We start from the raw sequence: 19,168 nt of genomic DNA, 5'->3' as shown, positions 1-19,168 counted from the left end.
GGTATCAAATGTTTTGATTTTCTTGATTTTTTTTATTTTTTGTATTTGAGCATCCTGTTCTAATAATAACAGCATACACAATAATAATCCACATTTTATTTTACCCAAATAATATCAGTCTCTAAAAGGCAGTGGCCTTTTTTGTCCCCCCCCCTCCCCCTTTGAACGTTAATATGGCAACATAATTTTATTGATTTACAACAATATGAAATGAATGAAAAACTTTTACAAATTCAACATTTGTACATTAATTATGGATATGTTTCATATAAACATGAAAGAACACAAGCTATTAAAACAGCAAAAACTGTAAGTCTAAATTAAACCACTTGAGTCATTTGTAATCTCTTAAGGCAATGTGATAAGATCATACTAAACTATAATCACCTGCACATTTGCAATTTTGCTTTGGTGAGCTAGTGCTAGCGCAATATGCTTTGTTAAACTGATTAAGCACAGCTTTACTCATGTATCAACAAGCTACATCTGCCATTAACTGGAGATCTCATTAGAAGATATTGGACTCTTCAATGCTTCCACACGAATTGTGTGACAGAACATACATAAATAAAAGACCAGCAAGACCAAAAAGTACAATGAAAAAGAAAAACACAGGTTTTTAAGGCAAATTGTTGCTTAAATTAAGTACACATGTTATGTGTAACTCACGCTCCCTGTATTCTTTCTGTAATATAATCTCACTTGTTGGGCAAGTACAGGAAGACAATAGGCTTAAGTCTTTGTAACAAAATATAAAAGGATCAAAATATGATACAGACAACAGAAATTAACATTTGACAGTAATAGTAGTTACTGTAATACTGTGGTGGTGCTGAACTCAGTCGCTCATCTAAAGCACCACAAACACACAAAATGAAGGAAATGGCACTTTAACTTTTTTCTGTTCCTCTTTTCATTCAAAAATAAACACACAAACGCACACACACACACACACACACACACACACACACACACACAAACAAACTTAATCTACAGATTTGGCCTCTTCGTTGGACTTCTTTAGGAGGGTGAGCAAGCTCTGCGACATGAAGTACGGCCTCTCTGCTGTTCCATCGTTGCGCTCCAGGTCCTCCACTGTGACATGGAGAGAAACAGTTAAGGGACATTTTCCTAGAAGTATCTTAACACTGAACAATTGAACAGTGCTTGTACTTATGGATTGACTATCTATGATTGGCTTTAAAGAGTTAAAGGGGTACACCAACAATTTAGTATTGCAGTTCCATAAAGTAAGGAGAGTTATGAAAGAGATTGTTAAAGAAAATATAAGATATCCTGATTTTATTCCCTAACATGGGTCAAGTTAAAACTACTCTAAATCCTGGGTTTATAACGCAGGCTTTCCCTCAAAAATCTTTGGTCCCAAAGCACAACCTGGGATTACTCAAGTGATATCACTCAAGTAATTCTCTAAGACTTTAGAAAGCTCCTTCAGAGCCACAGAAGACATCATATAAATGTTTTCACAGGGTAAGAGGTACTTCCCATGACAAGTAAATTTACTTTGATATATCATTCACAAATGATACAGCTAAGTAAACTGGCATTTGTTACATTTAGTTATGGGTTCACAGTGGCTAGTCACATGGTTAAAATAACTTAACATCAATTACCTGATAAAATCAGCCTAACATGGCAGCTAGCTAGCTAATTGTCTCAAAGCACACGTTCTTCTGCATGAATTGAAATTGAAGACCAGGATAACTTGACTTTATGCTGCTTTTCTGTTATTTGGTCATGCAACGGCGGTTTAATTGCATCGGTACTGAACAGCATTTTAGTAGTCTATTAATGTTGTACACATTTAACATGTAAATTGTTGGCGTGCCCCTTTAAGAAAAAAACCTAAAGCTGACTATGTTGAGACATGCAAACTCACCTGCTTCCAAATGCCAAACACCACACTGAAACTCACTTGTTTACCCATAACAGAACTACTGTGATTAAATACAATCACTTTTAATAAAGTTATTACATCCAATAAATATGGAATGTCATCAGTAAATATCATCAGTGGAAAATCAACTTACATCTTTCACAAGGTGACACGGAAGGAAAAAAAAGTACAAAAGCATCCAGCGACTTAAGATGTTAGTTGCAAGCGTTCAGAAGGTCTACACCATGCAGCACTTAGAGAGAGAGAGACAGGCTGAGGACAGGGACAGAGCAAGGCAGGTGGGGTCAGTAAACAGAGTCCAAGAGGTCACGATGGCTGCGTCATGGCGACACAATCACAGCACTTACGCCAGTCTGAAATACCAAGGCAAGTAGGTGGCAATACAATACATGGGATCCCATCTTGGCGAGGATCTCTTTAAGACTGAAGCCAAAAGAATACATAATAGACATACACTACTGTATATACACAAGTCCCATAAGAAAAAAAAGATCCAGTATTTATACAGTTTATCAAATATGTCTGTAACATTTTGGTGTCAGCTGGTATTACTGTAAACAGTGAAAGAGTTTCACCATTGATTGAGATGCATTGTTCTGACTGTAAACATGGTAAGTAGTGCTTCTGTAGTGCATTCGTTAACAGGATTAAGACAACAAATATTAGTGACAGTAATCAGGCACAGGTTCAGTACTCACAATGTTCTACACATCTTCACAATGTAAAAACCAACACTGTTCTAAAAACCAACACAAGATAGCGTTTTTTTCAAGCTACAGAGATGCGCTGGGCTTTTTGACCTGCTTCAACCTTCAAACACGACAACCGTCTCCAGCTGGACGTCACAGCACTCACATAGCGAGGCATACATTTAACAGGTCTGTATCACGACGTTGTGGGTACAGTTCTTTCATTCAACACGTATGCATTTTAAGCTTTATCATGTTTACCGAGCCTTACTTTTTTGCTGTTACACACTCTTATCATCTACTCCTGTGGTGCAACGGGATGATTTTCTTCCTTGGATTCATCTTTTTCCTCTTTCTTTTCATCTGTTTCCTCTTTCTCAGCTTCCACAGCTGGAGGTGGTGCCTCCTCTTCCATCTTTTCCTCCTGTTTCAATTCCTGCTTCTCTTCTTCTTTCACCTCTGGTTCTTCCTTGTTTTCAGCCTCCTCCGCTTCACCGTCTTTTTGTTCCTCACTCTTCTCCTCTTTTGGTTCTTCCGCATCTGTCTTGGTCTGAAGGGGCTGCTCCTCCTCGTTGTCCTGCTTGAGCACAGTCTGATGTTTCAGTTGGATCTCTCCGTCTTCTTGCTGGTGAAGAGGGGTTTCCTCCTCAAGTTTCACCTCATCTGCTTGCTTTGCAGAATCCACCTGCAGGTCAACGCCGTCTTGATCTTCCTCCAGCCTCTTTGCTTTGGAGAGGATCTCGTGCAGCTCGGGGGACATGTAGTAAGGCCTTTCAGACGAGCCGTCGTTTCTTTCCAAGTCCTCACCTTTTGAACGTGTATGTGGTGTGTTTGATTGGGTTAAAGGAAAATTAGGGGAAAATGAAATCATGAAATAATTGTGGAGAAGGGGTGAAAATAAAAGTAAAGTGAAATGAAATGAATGGGAGAAATGAGACAAAGAGAAGAAGAGTCAGAAACATGGCAGGAAGAAGAAGAAACCAGCAGCTCAGCTTTAGACAGTTGTACGAGTGCTGAAAGGAAGGAGGAGAAGATCTGCATTAAAACACTGTGGCTGTCCACCAACATGTTTATAAAATTACTCACAGAAGCAGAGGAAGAGTGTGTCCACGCACATGGCGTACACACTGAAGAAGCCGTGGGCAATAAGGTACGATCCCACTACCACCGTCTAAGTAGACAAAATCACATATGTCAATACCATGAAATGACTACAGGTAAACCATGGATCACAGTATACAGACATAATTATCTCTCACCAGTATTGGCACCCAATAGTAGTTCAGAGATGGAGCAGCCTGCTCTACAGCTTTGATTTTTCCAGAGAAGAAGAAGAAAGAGAAGATTCCTGTACAGAAAAAAATTATGTGAATTAGTGAATTTAAACAAGAAATCCAAACAGATTTCTTTCAATTGGTTTAGAAAAGAGATACTTCTGGTCTAAAAAAAGCTCCCTTACCAACAATTCCAACAATAAGGAGCTTTCCAAGAAACAGCAGGAAGTCCGTCACTTTGTCTAAAACAGCCACCCTGTGTTGAAACAGGCACGGTGCAAAACAGAGTATATTAAATTAAACCGGTCTAAGAATAGCTATTGAATAAATGCTCACCGAATGTGAGCAATGTAATGAAATCCTACCTGACGATGTTTCTCATGAGAAGGAAGAAGGCATCTCGAGCTGAGGTACAGAAACTTTTACCATAGATGGCAATCTGAAGACAAAAAAACAACAACTTTACAGCCTGACCAACCCAACATCTCTCAGGTAGATGTATCCAGTCACTAAAACTCACCATGATGTAGGCATTTCTGTTTAGGAACTTGATGCATTTCTCCAGACACCAGAAGCAGCACTTCATGCAGCTTAGCAGGAATTTAGCAAACTTGTTTTGAGCACCTGAAGGATGAGAACAAAACTTGCACATTGCAGGGTCTTTGTCATGATGGGATGTGTTTACAACCACAATATAACTGACTTTATTTCATACATTCTTTCCAGGTCTAACTTGGATTAAACAAAGTTACATGCACGCTTGATATGCTCTGTTTGCTGCTATGAATAAACCAAAGGTGTTGCTTGCAGACAGAAGTGTGTGTGAAAAAGAAGGTGCAAAGCAGGAGAGAATAAAAGGTTAAATGGATGTAGGTGGGAAAATAAATCAATTCTGAAACAATAATTGTGATATTATACTAAGTAAGCACTAATACATTGCTGAGTACACTTTAGTTTGCCACTGTAACTCATCAATTATGTTCAGGCTTCATGGCCAGGGTTTCCATTATTCTATTACTGACCTTTCAACTTGTGATCCAGGTACTCCAGAATAACCCTGATGACCTGGACTATAGACAGGATCAGAGAGCCAAACGCCAGGGAGCCCGTGTGGTATCTGAACAGGAGGAGGAAACAGAGCCCAACTGTGAGAATAAAACAATCTTTATCCCATTACGCAAGTAAGCTAGCTACCAACTGACACCCCCATCTGTCTCATTTGGAGAAAATTACCAACTTTATCGTCTTTAAATTCACCCAAAAGAATCTGACTAAACTTCACACACTCATATTAGCTTTAGTCTGCGAATTTGTTTAAATTTGTGTAAGGAACATTTAATTAAATGTAAGAAGAGCTCCACTTATACAGATTTTTTAAAGAAGTATTAAACGACAAAAAAATCTTAACTTAAGGTGCACTTACTGCAGTAGCTTTTTCCAGAGCTTTCAACTGCATTTTGCACCAGAAAAAGCTAGTGAGTACACCATTAAGATTTTTGTTTCCTAGGTCAACAATAAGCTTTAACACCCAATATCATACCTGTTTTTAGATTCAAAAACAGATAATTAATGATCAAACACACATACTGTATTTGCCCATACTGCTCACAACAAATCCAACTTCTAACCTGAGGGCTCGTCCCAGAGAGGAGAAGATGGGGTAGGCAGGGATATCATCAGGTTTCTTGAAGGCCCAGTAATATGAGGCAAAGGCCCCCGCCAGAGTGACTTGGCCCAGGGCCGTCACAAAATTGGCACACCAGAAGAAGAGGAAAACGTTGTAAAACTGGAGTACGATGAGGTATTTGTGGTAGAGTGTCTCACCACCATAGAAGGCAAACAGGCACTCTGCGTCAGGGCATTGAACTGTAATGTTGGAGGTGTTGAATGTCTGGAGAAACAGAAGGGTAAGGGCCATAGTCATTTATGATGTTCTTCCTAAAAGGTGTCAAATATTAGCAGAATATTCGTTTGGCTTTTTAGCGAACCTCACGTATCTTCAACGAGTAAATTTAGTGTGACAGTGACATTTAGAGGCCTACCTTGGGGTCGCAGGTTTGTCGTGAGTACTCACACTCAGTGGTATTGAACACTTTGTACACCTGTTCATTAGAGGTGGACAAGAAACTGGTCAAAGCTGTCAAGGAGATTATCACAAGAAGATGAGGATATATTTGAAAGGGTCACTATCTTTTTATACGGGCCTTTCTTCTAGATCACAAGAGGAAGGATACACAGCAGTGATGGCCCAGTAAGCAATCACCACGGCGAGGAGGGCAAAGGTCAGCAGTGGGTAGAACAGTGCTGACATCACATGCCCAACGGCTCTGAAAAAGAAAACAAAGGCTTAGATATGAAACTCCCCTAAAGGAAGGAGTTTGTTTCGAAAACAAAGAAACATATAGCTTAGCACTCTCTTACTGTACGGTGATGTTTAAGGGTAAGAACTGTTATGCAGAAGAATACAATTAAATTAAAGCAGCGTTAATTGTTTTTTTAAGCCTTTTAGAGGCAGCAGAACAAGCTGTAAACACAACATTGACATATTATCACCATATAAAGTTCTTATGCTGTTAGCAATTGCATATTTACACATCCAGCAGATATGCAACAACATTAGTATTCATTTGGAGTTGTGCTTTTGGCACACTAAAGTCCAGTATTCACCCTCCTTTCAGCTCTGTTTTGGTCTCCACCAACTACTGAGGGAAATATCTCTGTCTTTAGTTCCTAAACGCTCCACCATGTTCAAGAGCTAGTCGCTAACTTTGTCTGTCTGAAAGGCAGGTAGCATACAGGGGTTTACCAGAGCTTTTTTTTGCTGAAACAGGGTTGATGAGAGCAGTGACAGTGAACTACAGCAGTAAATTTGTGGGCCTGAAAAACCAGAACAATGAGCTGAAAGATGCTAAAATGCTACATAGAACACACTGAACATCAGAGTCGGGTGATAATTGTCTGTGGGTGTGTCACTAAAAAAAACAACACTTTCACATTACACTGTCATTTGATCCATTATTTAATATAAAATGATTGATTGTTGCAGCTTTATAATATGGGAACATGTCAGGTCACTTTTCCACCATGGCTGAGAAAACACAAGAGAATGATGCAGCACAATGCAAGACTGGAATTAAAGACAAACTCAGACTGACCTGCTGGCCTCTTTGATGAGGGCGATGGCGATCAGGATTCTCTTCCTGAGGAAGATGAGAAGCAGGATGATGATGACCTCCACAATAGCCAGGATGATCACTGCAAAACAGTGAATGCAGCAGATTAAAATGGATTCCTCAACACTTCATACAGAGTTGTATTACAGAGTGTCAGCGTATCTGTGCATACTGAAAGCCAGCCAGGTCTGTCTGATCTGCAGGTACACAGAGAAGTCCGTCTGCAGGCCCAGGTCACGGATGGTGACGTCAGCGCCAGGCTCTCCCTTCAGACTTGCATACTCCATGTAACAGTGGAAAATACCTAAGAAGTTGTGTAAATGTTTAATCATTTTTCACATTAATAAAAGCAAAAAGCAACTTTATTATTTAAAGAAGCTGAAGACTCACCATATCCGATGACTAGAATAACCAAGACAATCATGACCCAGACCATGATGCCTGCCAAGAATCGCAGCAGAACGATGAAAATCAAGCTGACAAGCATGGCTATCACCAGACCACTAGAGAAACAAATCAAACATTTGAACATGTCAGTTTCAGACTTAACAACATTAGTTAGCATGCAATGTTCAGAGCTGTTGTCATGCATTTGTTTTGGTTTTAAATGATCAAACAGTTGAACTCAGCATTAAACACTCAAATGCTTTTATTATACCATAATAAAAAAAAAATGCCATAATTACTGTGTGTGTTGTGTGGACAACTACAGTAGGGCTACTGAATGATCCAGTTTAGTTGCTGCAAAACCAGTTAAATGACTAAATATGGAAAAATTGGTCTTTCAACAGTTATTCCATCACACTAGAGAACGGTCACACTTACAGCAATATCCAATGCCATGACTGAGTGTAGTCCTCAAAGATTCTCATGGCCACCTGGCGAGCTTCAACTACCATGTTTGACATCCTGTAAAAATAGGAGATGAATTAAAAACCAACCACTGTTGTCCAAAATTAACATTGTAGTCACCTGACAAGGACTGATAAACTAAGACAACAATATTTTTTATCAGCTAAAATAATGAATATACATATTTTAAAGACAAATCCAGCTTTCAATGCTGCTGTGCTTCAGCAGAGTTTTAATTTGAAGCTTTTGTTCAATTACTGCCACTAACACTAGTCTATGTCATTTTGTGTCACATTGTAAATTAAGATGACAGATGTAACTCGGCTTGATGATGTGTCTCTACACTCTGCAGCACTGTGATACAGGCTGCTTCAAAAATACAACATAACAGCACGTAATACTCATCATCTTGATAAATAACATGCAGGGAGCATTGCCAAATCCCCCAGTGGGAATGACGCAGATAGAAAACTTCTTCCTGTTCAGAACCAAAGCAGTCGGAGGCTGTAGCAAAACACATCAGCGTACAGAGCAAATGGGAGCATGACGGCCTTTAAATAGGCCGTCAAATCAGTAGAGTGAGTTATGATGGGGGATGTGATGTGCTAGCTGTCAGCTGACACAGCACAGCATGATGATGTGTGACAGGAGTGTCCAGTAAAAACTAGTTAATTTACCCATGTAAACAACATTTTCTCTATAAGTGAGGAAAGTGGGGATTTTTCTTTTAGTCTATAATTCAGTAGGAAATGAAGATAAGTCCAAATTTAGTTCCCAAGGTACAAACTGATATCTTGAAACAGTCTATTTAGTCAAATTGTCTATGATTGATTGATTATCAAATATTTATCTAGTTTGTGCTTTTTCTGTCAATCAACTAATCCATTAAATGATTCATTATTTCAGCACAAATTTTAGCAAAACGTTGCAGAGGACTCACTTTGATGCCTCAAGCACCTTGGTGGCATTGATTTTGACACCGTCTCCCGCATCCAGCATGGTCTCATTGCCCACCACCACCACCCCGCCTTTCTTCGTTCCCAGGGCCGGAAGGCAGCGACGCGTGACTGTGTTTAAGGAGTAGATGATTTTCAGTTTTTATGTGGTTTTATTTGTTTCAGCTTCATGACCTTGAACAAGCTTCTTACACTTACAGGCTTTACTGGGCATGAGCATGGCAGGACACAAGCCATCCCTCAGGATCTCAGGGGTGGTCTGAATCATATAAAACAGCCTTCAATGTTGTTTTTGAAGAGATATTTTTTACAGTATATATTTTAGCATATATAGAATGTAAATGATCCAATTATTTGAATGTTTACCATTTGGCTGAAGTTCACTCCTTCCTTGCAGTATCGTTTGTAGTATTCACGGTCTTCGTTGTTGCCTCTCTTGGCTTTCAGCAATGTAAGATGCCTGTCAGGACAGCTTTCCACACATAACTGGGACAAATAACAAAAAACAATCATGACAATTGTTGAGATTAATTGTTAGAAGGGTGAAATAGTTGCAGTAATCATAAGCAAATACATGTTTCAGACCTGTGTGGTGGGACACTGGAACTCCAGCAGCACCAGCGGACTGGCACATTTCAGGATATTGAAGTAGAACAGAAGAGGCTTCTTCCTGTTGTGTAGGAACAATAAAACAAAACTATTATTTGGCCTCTATCATAAATAAATGTCTCTAAGTCCTAAATGAAGGGTCTTAGATTACAGTGATACATGTAATTATCTAAAATGTACACAAAATAATCTGCATGTGAAAGACTTCCAAGGAGACATATACTGTACACATTGCGATCATATTGCCGGGTGACTCACTCCAGAGCTGTTCCATCTTGTCCACAGAACTGTCCCCTGCTGTCTGTGGGATAGATCACTTTCCTGGGGTCACCCTGGGACCAGGCTGCATGGAGAAGAGTTAAAATCATTCAGAACAAATGAGAACATTAGATCAAAGACATGGAAAAGGGTCTGCATAAGATATTGTCTCTTAAATCTTAAATATAAACCATTTCTAACACTGAGAACACACATACAGTGAGGTGCAGGCCTGTGTGAGCTTCAGTGTGAGTTAAAACAATTCTCCAGTTCACCAAACGTCTTCAGCTATCTTGCCTTCATCAGGAAGGATGGTTGCTAAGGTTGTTTGTGCTCTCCTTAATTATAGTCCATCTATCATTCACATGCTAGATGGTCCCCCATCACTTACACTGAAAGTGCATTATGACTGGCTAAATGTCAGTATGAACAGGAGGAATGATTACAGCAAGAAAAACATGTGTCAGTGTGCATTTGGGTACCTGACTGTTGATTTAGGACAGGCTTAAAAATTGTGAAACTATCCTTTAACTATACAAAACAATATTATATTTTTACAAAATACAATATTTACTCCCAGTAAATGCATATTTTATGTTTTGTAAATGTATCTATATACTTAGACATATATAAGGAAATTGTACATAACCTTAAACACAACCCTGATGAAGGCAAGATAGTCAAACATGTTTGGTGTATAAATCATGCTGGACCTGTGAAGAGTTGTGTGATGTGTTTTAAATTGTTTAATTACATAAATAATAATGAAATATAGCAATAATAAATCAATATTGTACACAATTATAAAAAGCATGGTTCTTAAAAATTGTGTATCTAAGCAGTGAACTGTCTAATCGAGGAATTTGTACATATTGTAGCAATGGGAGATCAATCTTACCGAGGATACCCACAGCAAAGTACCCAAACATGGCCAAGATGAAGAGAATACAGCAGAGGACATCTGTGCAACCCCTGAGGAGAGGAGAGGAGAGGAGAACAGAGGAGAAGAGAAAATTTTTATTGGAGTCTTGAAAAGTTAAGTGTAGAATTCTGATCACTGATAGAAACAGACGTCTCACCTGTTGTGAATCGGTCCTTTGAAGCTTGGGTCAAACTTCCTCGACTCCCCTGGAGTTAAAAAGAAACCACAAGCTTGTCAGTGCCTCCTCCTCTAATTTGAATGTGAGACTTTTAACTTCAATCTCAGTTTCATGAGCCTCTAAAAACAGAACACATGCAATACAGCTAGTTAACCAAAAACTAGTGGTCTCACTAGACTGCTTTAACTGACCACTAATCACATTGTAAACTCTCAATGAAGACCTGAAAGAAAACCATTTAACCACAAGTGCTGCCAAAAAGTCGTTTGTGGCATATAAACAAATGAGGATCACCCATTGCACTGGCCAGTTAACTTTCAGTTACAATTCCACTCAAAGTCTTTATATTATACAGTAATACTGAGCTCTTGTTGTTATCGAGGATCTTTGCTGTTCTCAAATTGTGTGAATGTGGGTCAGTATAAACTCTCTCGAGCCATAATTTAATCTGATCAAACGTAATCTAAAAATACACTAAAATGCGGAAGGTACATTGTATACTCTCATTTTCACTACTGGATTATAGGAGCACCACCTGGCACAATGAATGTGAATGTGTAAAAGTGACTCTGGTACTATAGAATAAAATGTATATGAGACTGAAGCTATAAAGCTAAAATGTTATGTTTATATTAGGGCTGCAACTAATGATTATTTTCATTATTGATAAACCTGATTATTTTCTCAATTAATCCATGAATTGTTTGGTAAAAAAAAAAAAGAAAAAATGTGAGAAATTCCTATCACAATTTTCTAGTCCAAGGTGACGTCATAAAATTGCATGGTTTTTTCAGAATTTTTTTTTCAGTAAATCCTAACAATTGAGAGTCTAGAACCAGAGAATATTTGGCATTATTGCTTAAAATAATACCTAAATGATTGATAAATTATCAAAATCATTTTTTCTGTCAATAGACGAATCACCCAGAGTCTCGAGACTGATTAGTCATTTTGTGGCGTAGATCATTTCCTGAACGTGTGAACTGAAGTCTATGTGCGTCTATTTAAAATACAATGAGAAACCACTTCTGGTCGAAGCCCTATTGGTCAATGCTCTTGACTTTGCGATTGCATTGGTTTGGAAAGCTTAAAATCTGAATTTTGTCAGGGTGCTTGGACTCCGTTATACTTTCCTGTAACTCTAGTATGTTCTTTGAATTATTTCATTCCCAACACTTCTAAATACCATCAACATAATCTACAGTTTTACAGATACATTTACAGAGAAATATCCTTTTTTCTCCAATAATTTACACTATATTTGATATTCATTATATCATAATAGTAGTGTACAGTCCACAGTAGTGAATAATATAACAATAAATACATACATGTGTATGTAAACAAAGACTAGAATGTGTATGAGAGACAAACACGAGCACAATGTATCAGAGTAAGTCTATGTATCCACAAAAACAGGACATTATGCAGAACAAAAGGATTCTTCTGCCTGACTGTCATGCCTAGCAACCCACAAAATGGCCCCCCGGCGACGAGGAGCTCCCGGTGGACATCGCCAGCCGCCATGGAAACACCTCAGCCACAGCAGAGGAGAAACATCAACCAAGCCCACCCTGCCTACAGTGAGATCATCACGAGCTAACACTGCGAGTCACTATTTCCAAAGAATTGATCCACTCATCCGTCATTTCTAGACTTTTAAATTACATTTATGAAATATGTTTTACACAGGAAATCAGTTTTCAGCTGAGAGTAAACATGATCTCCCTGACCAACATCCTTTTGCAAGATAACCAGTTTCTGTGCTATTACACATCCTGTCACATTACTGTAATGTCACAGCCTTCATGACCATTCCCATGATAAGAGTGGCATTTAACTCTTCTTTAAACACCCTATTACAGACACACAGTGACATTTAGAGGCCAGCTCTGCTACCTGTTGTCACTGCGTACATGTCTTTCCAGACATACACAGGATACACACACACCCTCTGACCACAAAGCTGACACAAGCAGAAATGTGTCGCTGTACTTTGAATTTTAAATTACTTTAAGTGTTACTTTAAGTGTTCTAGAGGTAATATGTGACTACGGCCCTTAAAACGGTTCATTAACTCTCAAAAATATGTGAAACCATCAGTGAATGCAGTTCTCTATCTGACAACCACATCAACAAAACATCCAGCGACAAATTGACCTCCAGTGGATCATAAATGCAGCCTGACAGACAGTTACACTACCTTGTCTTTCGTATTTGCTCATTCTGGCGTTATTTTTCTCTCACTCATGGACGGTTTTGTAGATTTCTCTCACTGTGCTGTGTGTTGCAGTTGTTTCTTTACGTCTCCTTCCTGTATGGGGTCTGTGTCCTCACTTCCTTCTTTTGCTGTACTTAAAAGCTCTGCCTTCACCTCCTGTTCTCTCGCTCTCTCGCTCTCTCTCTCTCTCTCTCTCTCTCTCTCTCTCTCTCTCTCTCTCTCTCGTGTCTCTTGTGGCTTTGGGATTTGTCAAAGGGACTGCAGCAAAAACAGTATTGATGTGGGAAACTGAGAGAGAAGTACAAAAGAGACACGAGAGTTGTGGTGCCTGTGAATGTGCTGTTGCCAAATTGGGTGTTAACACAGACATGAGACTTAAATGTGTCATTTTTAGATATCTACCCACAGGGCGTGTCAGTTCCAGTGGTGGGTAAAACTTGCACTTGAACAGTTCCTCCAAGCAGCATCAGCAGGCATTTTAGGCTTTAACTCAGTCCATTGCATCAACGTGATAAGCTGTTTCCTTTTTGTCACCGCTGTTTTAGAGAGTGCAACTGCATGCGGTGCAGTTGCACCCGCACCGCACAAAGGTAACATCACCAAAACACAAGAAAATCTCTCACTCTCACTACACAGTGCTTGAAAATTAATGGGCTTCTGTTTATCAGTGACATAAATATGTAACATATACCTTCAAAAAAACACAGCAGTGCCACATATACAATGTCAGTGTCTTCTCAGCTTCCTGTTTCTAGTTTAAGTTGTGTTTTCCAGCTTGTTGCAGCACTTTAACCACATCCCACTTGAAGAGCTCTCAAATTTACACTATAAACTTCCTAAACAATGGACAATGACTACTTGAGACATTTTTTTTGCATTGTTAACACAATGGCTTGTTTATGATGCATTGTGCACATCTGAGACCGGTGCACTGAGCTGTACATCAACAGTAGGAAAGATAAGGCCGTCCTACGTGTTCTCTGGTAGCGCATGACGCCAGTCTGGTCTGCCCACCTCCACTGCCATGTGACGGAGAGACAACATGCCATGCCATGAAATACAATACTAACTACTCAGCTCACACATGTGCTTGTTACATAGACTTCACCATGTCCTTGCCCAATACAAACTCAACCTCCTTCTTAAGAAACCCAGCTTCCTTAACATGTATTAGAACCAGACTGATACTGGATTTCTGAGGGTGCTATCAATGTTTGAGAGAAAAAGGAATAGTTCAATATTTTGGGAAACACTTATCCACCGTGTTGCCAAGAGTTAGATGAGAATGTCTGTCTGGTAAATATGTAGCTGAAACCAGCACTCAACTGGAACAGTCGGAAAGACTCAGCCTAGCTCTGTGCAAAGGTAACAAAATCTGCCCACCAACACTTCTAAAGATTACTCATTAACACATTAAAACCAAAGTGTAAAAACAAGGTGCTGATATGCAGAGTTTATCATTGGGCAGCTAAAAATGTAAAAAGAGATATTATTTTTAAGGCATGGAATATTGTGTACTTTCATTTGGTTTTAAATTTCAATTAGTGAGATATATAATAATATATATTTATATATAATGATCAATTTATTAATAAATTGACCAAATACCACACATTTACACCAGCACATGTGAGTTTCATAAAATAACAGGTTACTAAGCACTGAGATGTTACATATCCTGGCTAGAGTTAGGACAAAGATTACTCCCAAATATCTAAAGGGGACATATTATGCATTTTTGTTATTTATATACTATTATGATGTCGGATATTTATAAGCTAAACATGGTCAAAGTTCCTAAACTTGAGGTTAACATATGTAGAAAAGCTCTCTGCAAGTCAAAAGCCAGGTTCCTTTCCTAGACTGTATATAAAGATGGCCGTTGCAAGGTGTGACATCACCAACTGGTTTGCACTTGAGCCAGTTTGAAGCCCAGAGTTGCAGTTTATGGTGGCGCCATCTTTTCTGTTTGGAGCCAGGACCTCCCAAATAAGGAGTGCGAGGTATTGCCTTTCACGCTCTGGAATGGTTTTTGAATGTGAGTCAGGGACTTTTTAGAGTCAGCATCTAGTGACCGTTGGTTGCATTGCACTTTAAGGGACTTCTGCATTGGCTCCAGCCTCAAGTTGTGGTAGTTGGTAGTTTCAACCTGATCTGAATGCTTTGTTTTTTTCTACCTTGCTGACGAGATTGTTGCACATGCCCATAAACAGCCTTCCCTTCTGTAACCTTTGTTCCTAAGGTTGTTACAAATGCTTTTCCATGTATTTTTTTCGCGTTGTCTACTCACAAATTTCAGATCAAATTTTCGGCTCGAGCATGTACGGATGTATTTGAGAAGTTGACGTTTCAAGAACAAGAAAAAGTAGTGAAATCGTTCTACTGCTGTTTGTTTATATAGCCTCCTGAGCCACCGAAGTTGGAAGCTGGCCAATCAGAACAGAGTGGGCCCATCGGGAAGGGGACCTGAAAGAGACAGGAGCTAAAACAGACAGAGGCTGAACTGAGGAGCTGTGTAAAGGGTCAGAATGAGTAAATTAAGGAGTTTTTTAAACTGTAAATCATGCAAAGATATTCCAGTAGAGCCCCAGAATAAAAAACTAGACCTGCAAATGTGCATAATATGTCCCTTTTAAATTAGTATTTATACAAAAATTTCAGAGGGCATCTTGCTGTATGGTCTCATCTCTGCCATCACTTTGTGTGTGTATACGCGTCCTCTTTCTCTTTACTGAAGAGGATAAACAATGAAAGTGATTTTCCATCAGCCTTTCATTGGTAGAACCGTCTGCAAATGTGAGAGACACAGCTCCATTAGAGCTGTAGAAACAGGCGGCTCTTTGCCTGTTTTGTGCCATAAAACAATCTCCGATTGTGCTGAAAAATATCTCAGCAGATTTGCTGTGTAAAGGCTGCCAAATGTCTGGTAAACAGTCTTGTTTGTCAGTCTGCTACATGTAACAACTCTACCATGAGATGTAAAAAAATGTTGTAGAAGATGATATCTCATTTGGGTAGCCTGGGATCTAAAGGTAATTAGGTGTGTAAATACTACACACTCCAGAGAAACTGATTAAGAAAACCCAAAGGGCCTACGAGACAATTTCAGCCTGCATTCAGGTCGGAGTTAAAAAGATCTGACAAACCTCACTGATATTATCAGTATTTATTTAGTAAAATCATTAAATGAAAATGTAAAAACTGAATGGAAACAAGTGTAAATGCTATAACTGGGGTAAAAGATATGTTTTTCTAGTGACAGTTGTGTGAATGCGTGTGTGTGCATGTGTTTTAAAGGAAGTGATGATGTCATAACTGATGTGGTTCACTAATGTGCCCAGAGAGGTTATCAGATGAACCCTTCCCTGGCTACCTTAATGGGTTAGTGGTGTGCGTGGTTGTTTGTGTGTGTGTGTGTGTGTTCAATTGATGCAAGAAGACACTATCTATCTATCTATCTATCTATCTATCTATCTATCTATCTATCTATCTATCTGTCTGTCACTGCTTCAAAAAACTCCCCTTTGACAGCCACTAATGAGGCCATTAGCCTACATACTCATAAAAGGAGAGGAGGAAACATTAAAGCTCTTTTTAAAGTGCTGCATACTTTAAACTGACAGCCACTGGCTCAGATGATTATCTCTCTCTACTCCTCACAGAAACTACTTGGATCATATAGCAACAGTTTGTTTCATTTTCCAAAACCAAAGTCCAAATGACAAGGCACAACTGTGAAACATTTAGCACTAGTGTCTGAGAGTGTGTGTGCACACTCACAGTGTGTGTGGTAATGCATCTGAGTGTTTGCGAGCTTAATATTGACTGAATGCCTCTTGACTGTGTCTGCTGAGTGGGAAGAGCAGGCAAGGCTGAACACAGTCCAGGCAGTGCAGGCTGCAGCCTGCCTGCAGGCATGCACATCAGCCTAGAGAGATGAGAAAAAGTGACAGTAGGAGGTAACTGGGGCCTGCTCACAGGTCAAACTCTCCTAATAAAAACAACTGTGTAAGAATACGCCTGGGCTGGAATGTGTCAGTGGCTTTTGACCTCTTGGCTGTCACGGGGGAAGGGAGCCAAGGAAAAAGAGCTGTTTAAATGGTAACAGGAAAGCAACAAGGAAATGCTCCACAGGGGGAGCTCCACAGAATGGGTTGGATGGACACTTGGGACATTGTGGGTGTGGGATGTTTGGAACATCTTACATTGTGAAAGAAGGAATAACTCAAGTAGTCAGACAGCATTAGTGTTATTTCAATGGGATGGCTGCAGTTTGCTTTTGAGCGGCCTATGGCCATCCCACCATGTACCAGCCCCAACAAGGGGTATTAAAGCAAGAATAACACTGGTTACGAAAACTTCATGACTCAACAGTCCATATGAACAACAACCAGGCCCAGACAGACACAAGACCGTGCTAGGCTGCTGTGGGCTGGTGGAGAAAATACATGTGTGACACTCATAATTAATCAGCAATGACTCATGTGTTTGGCTGGTACATGATATTTCCATAGTATGTGCATGCAAAAAATCAATGTGAATAAAAGCAATTAGCATCTGTGCAGCGCATGTGTTTGTATGTTTGTGTGGCAGATGTGCATCTCTGAATAAAATGGTCATATGTCAATCTACAAAAACACCAACTGGTTCTTGAGCCCGAGAGAAAACACAATAAATCAAATAAATTATCCATGAATCTGTGAGCTCTTGCTCTTTGGCCTGTTTTACTGTTTTCCGGCAGCAATGAATAACCTGAATATGAAACCAATTTAATGGTTTGAATGGATGGAAACCTTCGTACCCTACTTACTCTTAACAAACGTATTTTATCAGGCACTTCAGCTCTTCATGAAGCCATAAACCAGCTATAAATAACTACGGCGTGTGGTTTTTGTTTCATTTGAAGCTAAATTTGTTTTTAACAGTCCGTTACAATAGGTTAAACTACTCAAATACAACCATCCGTTTACAGCATGTCACTCTTGTTATCTGTGTACTGTCAAATGAAAAATTAAAGACTAAATCAATGCACGTTTTCTGGGATTAATGATGAAAACTCCTGTAAAAACAAGTCAGCTGTGGAGGATGAGGATGCCTCCAGATCTGCATAAGACCCATGAGGTCCACACCCATCTATCCATTGCAGTCATTGTTTCCATTTCTTCGCCCGTTTTGAGAAAAATCAAAGACTCAGGAGGGGAAAAAAATGACATGAATCTCTTCTTACCGTATTTAGGGTCCGGGTTTTTTTCCTCCAGCTCCATTCTCACACTCGGCTCGGCTCCTCGCTGTTGATCAGACCTTGGACAGGACAGTTACCATGGAAATGTCGAGGAAAAAAACATCAATATGAGTGGTCGAATGCTAGCTACGGAGCAGAGAGAGAGCGAGGGGGAGAGAGAGAGAGACCATTCCAAACCAAACTGAAACACGGCGCTCCCCCAGGCTAACGGAGAGGAGAGACAGCCAATCAGAGAGCGCTACCAAGGTAACTGACAGCGGCCACAGCCAATCAGAGTGCGCCGGAGTGTGACAAACACATTTGTGCCGCTTCTTCAATGGAATGTGCTCCGAGTGTTTGTGAAGACTAATGTACTGCTAATGAACACAAAGCATTTAGAAAGGCTTTTAAATGGCCGGTTTCTCTTCAAAGATAATGATCAAATCAGAGCAGAGGTGGAAAATAACTGAAGTACAAAGTTAGCTACTTCATATGAGTATTTTATACTAATTCATACTTCTACTCAACCACAATTCAGGAAAAACACTGTACTGAAAATACTGTAGTAAGTGTAAAATGTGATTGGTACATAAAGTAGTCAAAATTGGTTCCATGTTGACCAATTACACAATTAGCATGCGTACAAGTGAGTAATAACAACCCAACACTCTAAAATATACATAATTATATTCTGTTAAGGGCCTTTAAGCATAATGATTTTATTTTTGATACTGCCAGGCCTTTTAGCTTATTATACTTGTGTGCTTTCACTTAAATAAAATTTAGAATGCATGACTTTTACTTGTAATGTAGTTTTATAAAGTGTGATATTGCTACTTTTACTTAATTAATGCATGTGAGTGCTTCCTCCACTGCTGGAGCACAGTCACCACAACT

General features: G+C 39.4%; 1 protein-coding gene across 3 annotated transcripts; it reads right to left on the bottom strand.

The window, feature by feature from the left end:
- Window positions 1-43: 43 nt before the first annotated feature.
- On the bottom strand, window positions 44-18,772 carry slc44a2 (solute carrier family 44 member 2). Of its 3 annotated transcripts, none has more exons than XM_042393379.1 (23): window positions 18,278-18,772; window positions 10,809-10,857; window positions 10,628-10,701; window positions 9,730-9,814; window positions 9,448-9,532; window positions 9,229-9,348; window positions 9,061-9,121; window positions 8,847-8,973; window positions 7,880-7,963; window positions 7,445-7,557; window positions 7,227-7,358; window positions 7,037-7,136; window positions 6,116-6,208; window positions 5,924-6,008; window positions 5,510-5,772; window positions 4,904-4,998; window positions 4,402-4,505; window positions 4,247-4,320; window positions 4,067-4,137; window positions 3,867-3,955; window positions 3,694-3,778; window positions 2,879-3,414; window positions 1,010-1,095 (listed from the first exon to the last, which is right to left on the bottom strand). In XM_042393379.1, the coding sequence occupies exons 1-22, from the start codon at window positions 18,312-18,314 to the stop codon at window positions 2,906-2,908; spliced, it is 2,535 nt and encodes an 844-aa protein (XP_042249313.1). In that variant the 5' UTR covers window positions 18,315-18,772; the 3' UTR covers window positions 1,010-1,095; window positions 2,879-2,905. The 3 variants fall into 3 exon arrangements, with proteins under 3 accessions (XP_042249329.1, XP_042249313.1, XP_042249321.1); XM_042393387.1 differs by lacking the exon at window positions 18,278-18,772 and adding an exon at window positions 13,033-13,166; XM_042393395.1 differs by lacking the exon at window positions 2,879-3,414 and having other exon boundaries at window positions 44-1,095; window positions 18,278-18,751.
- Between the last annotated feature and the right edge of the window lie 396 nt (window positions 18,773-19,168).

This window comes from Thunnus maccoyii, chromosome 2 (genome assembly GCF_910596095.1).
Source record: "Thunnus maccoyii chromosome 2, fThuMac1.1, whole genome shotgun sequence".
In the NCBI taxonomy this organism is placed as follows: domain Eukaryota; kingdom Metazoa; phylum Chordata; class Actinopteri; order Scombriformes; family Scombridae; genus Thunnus; species Thunnus maccoyii.
This window is presented reverse-complemented; position numbering and strand designations above follow the sequence as displayed.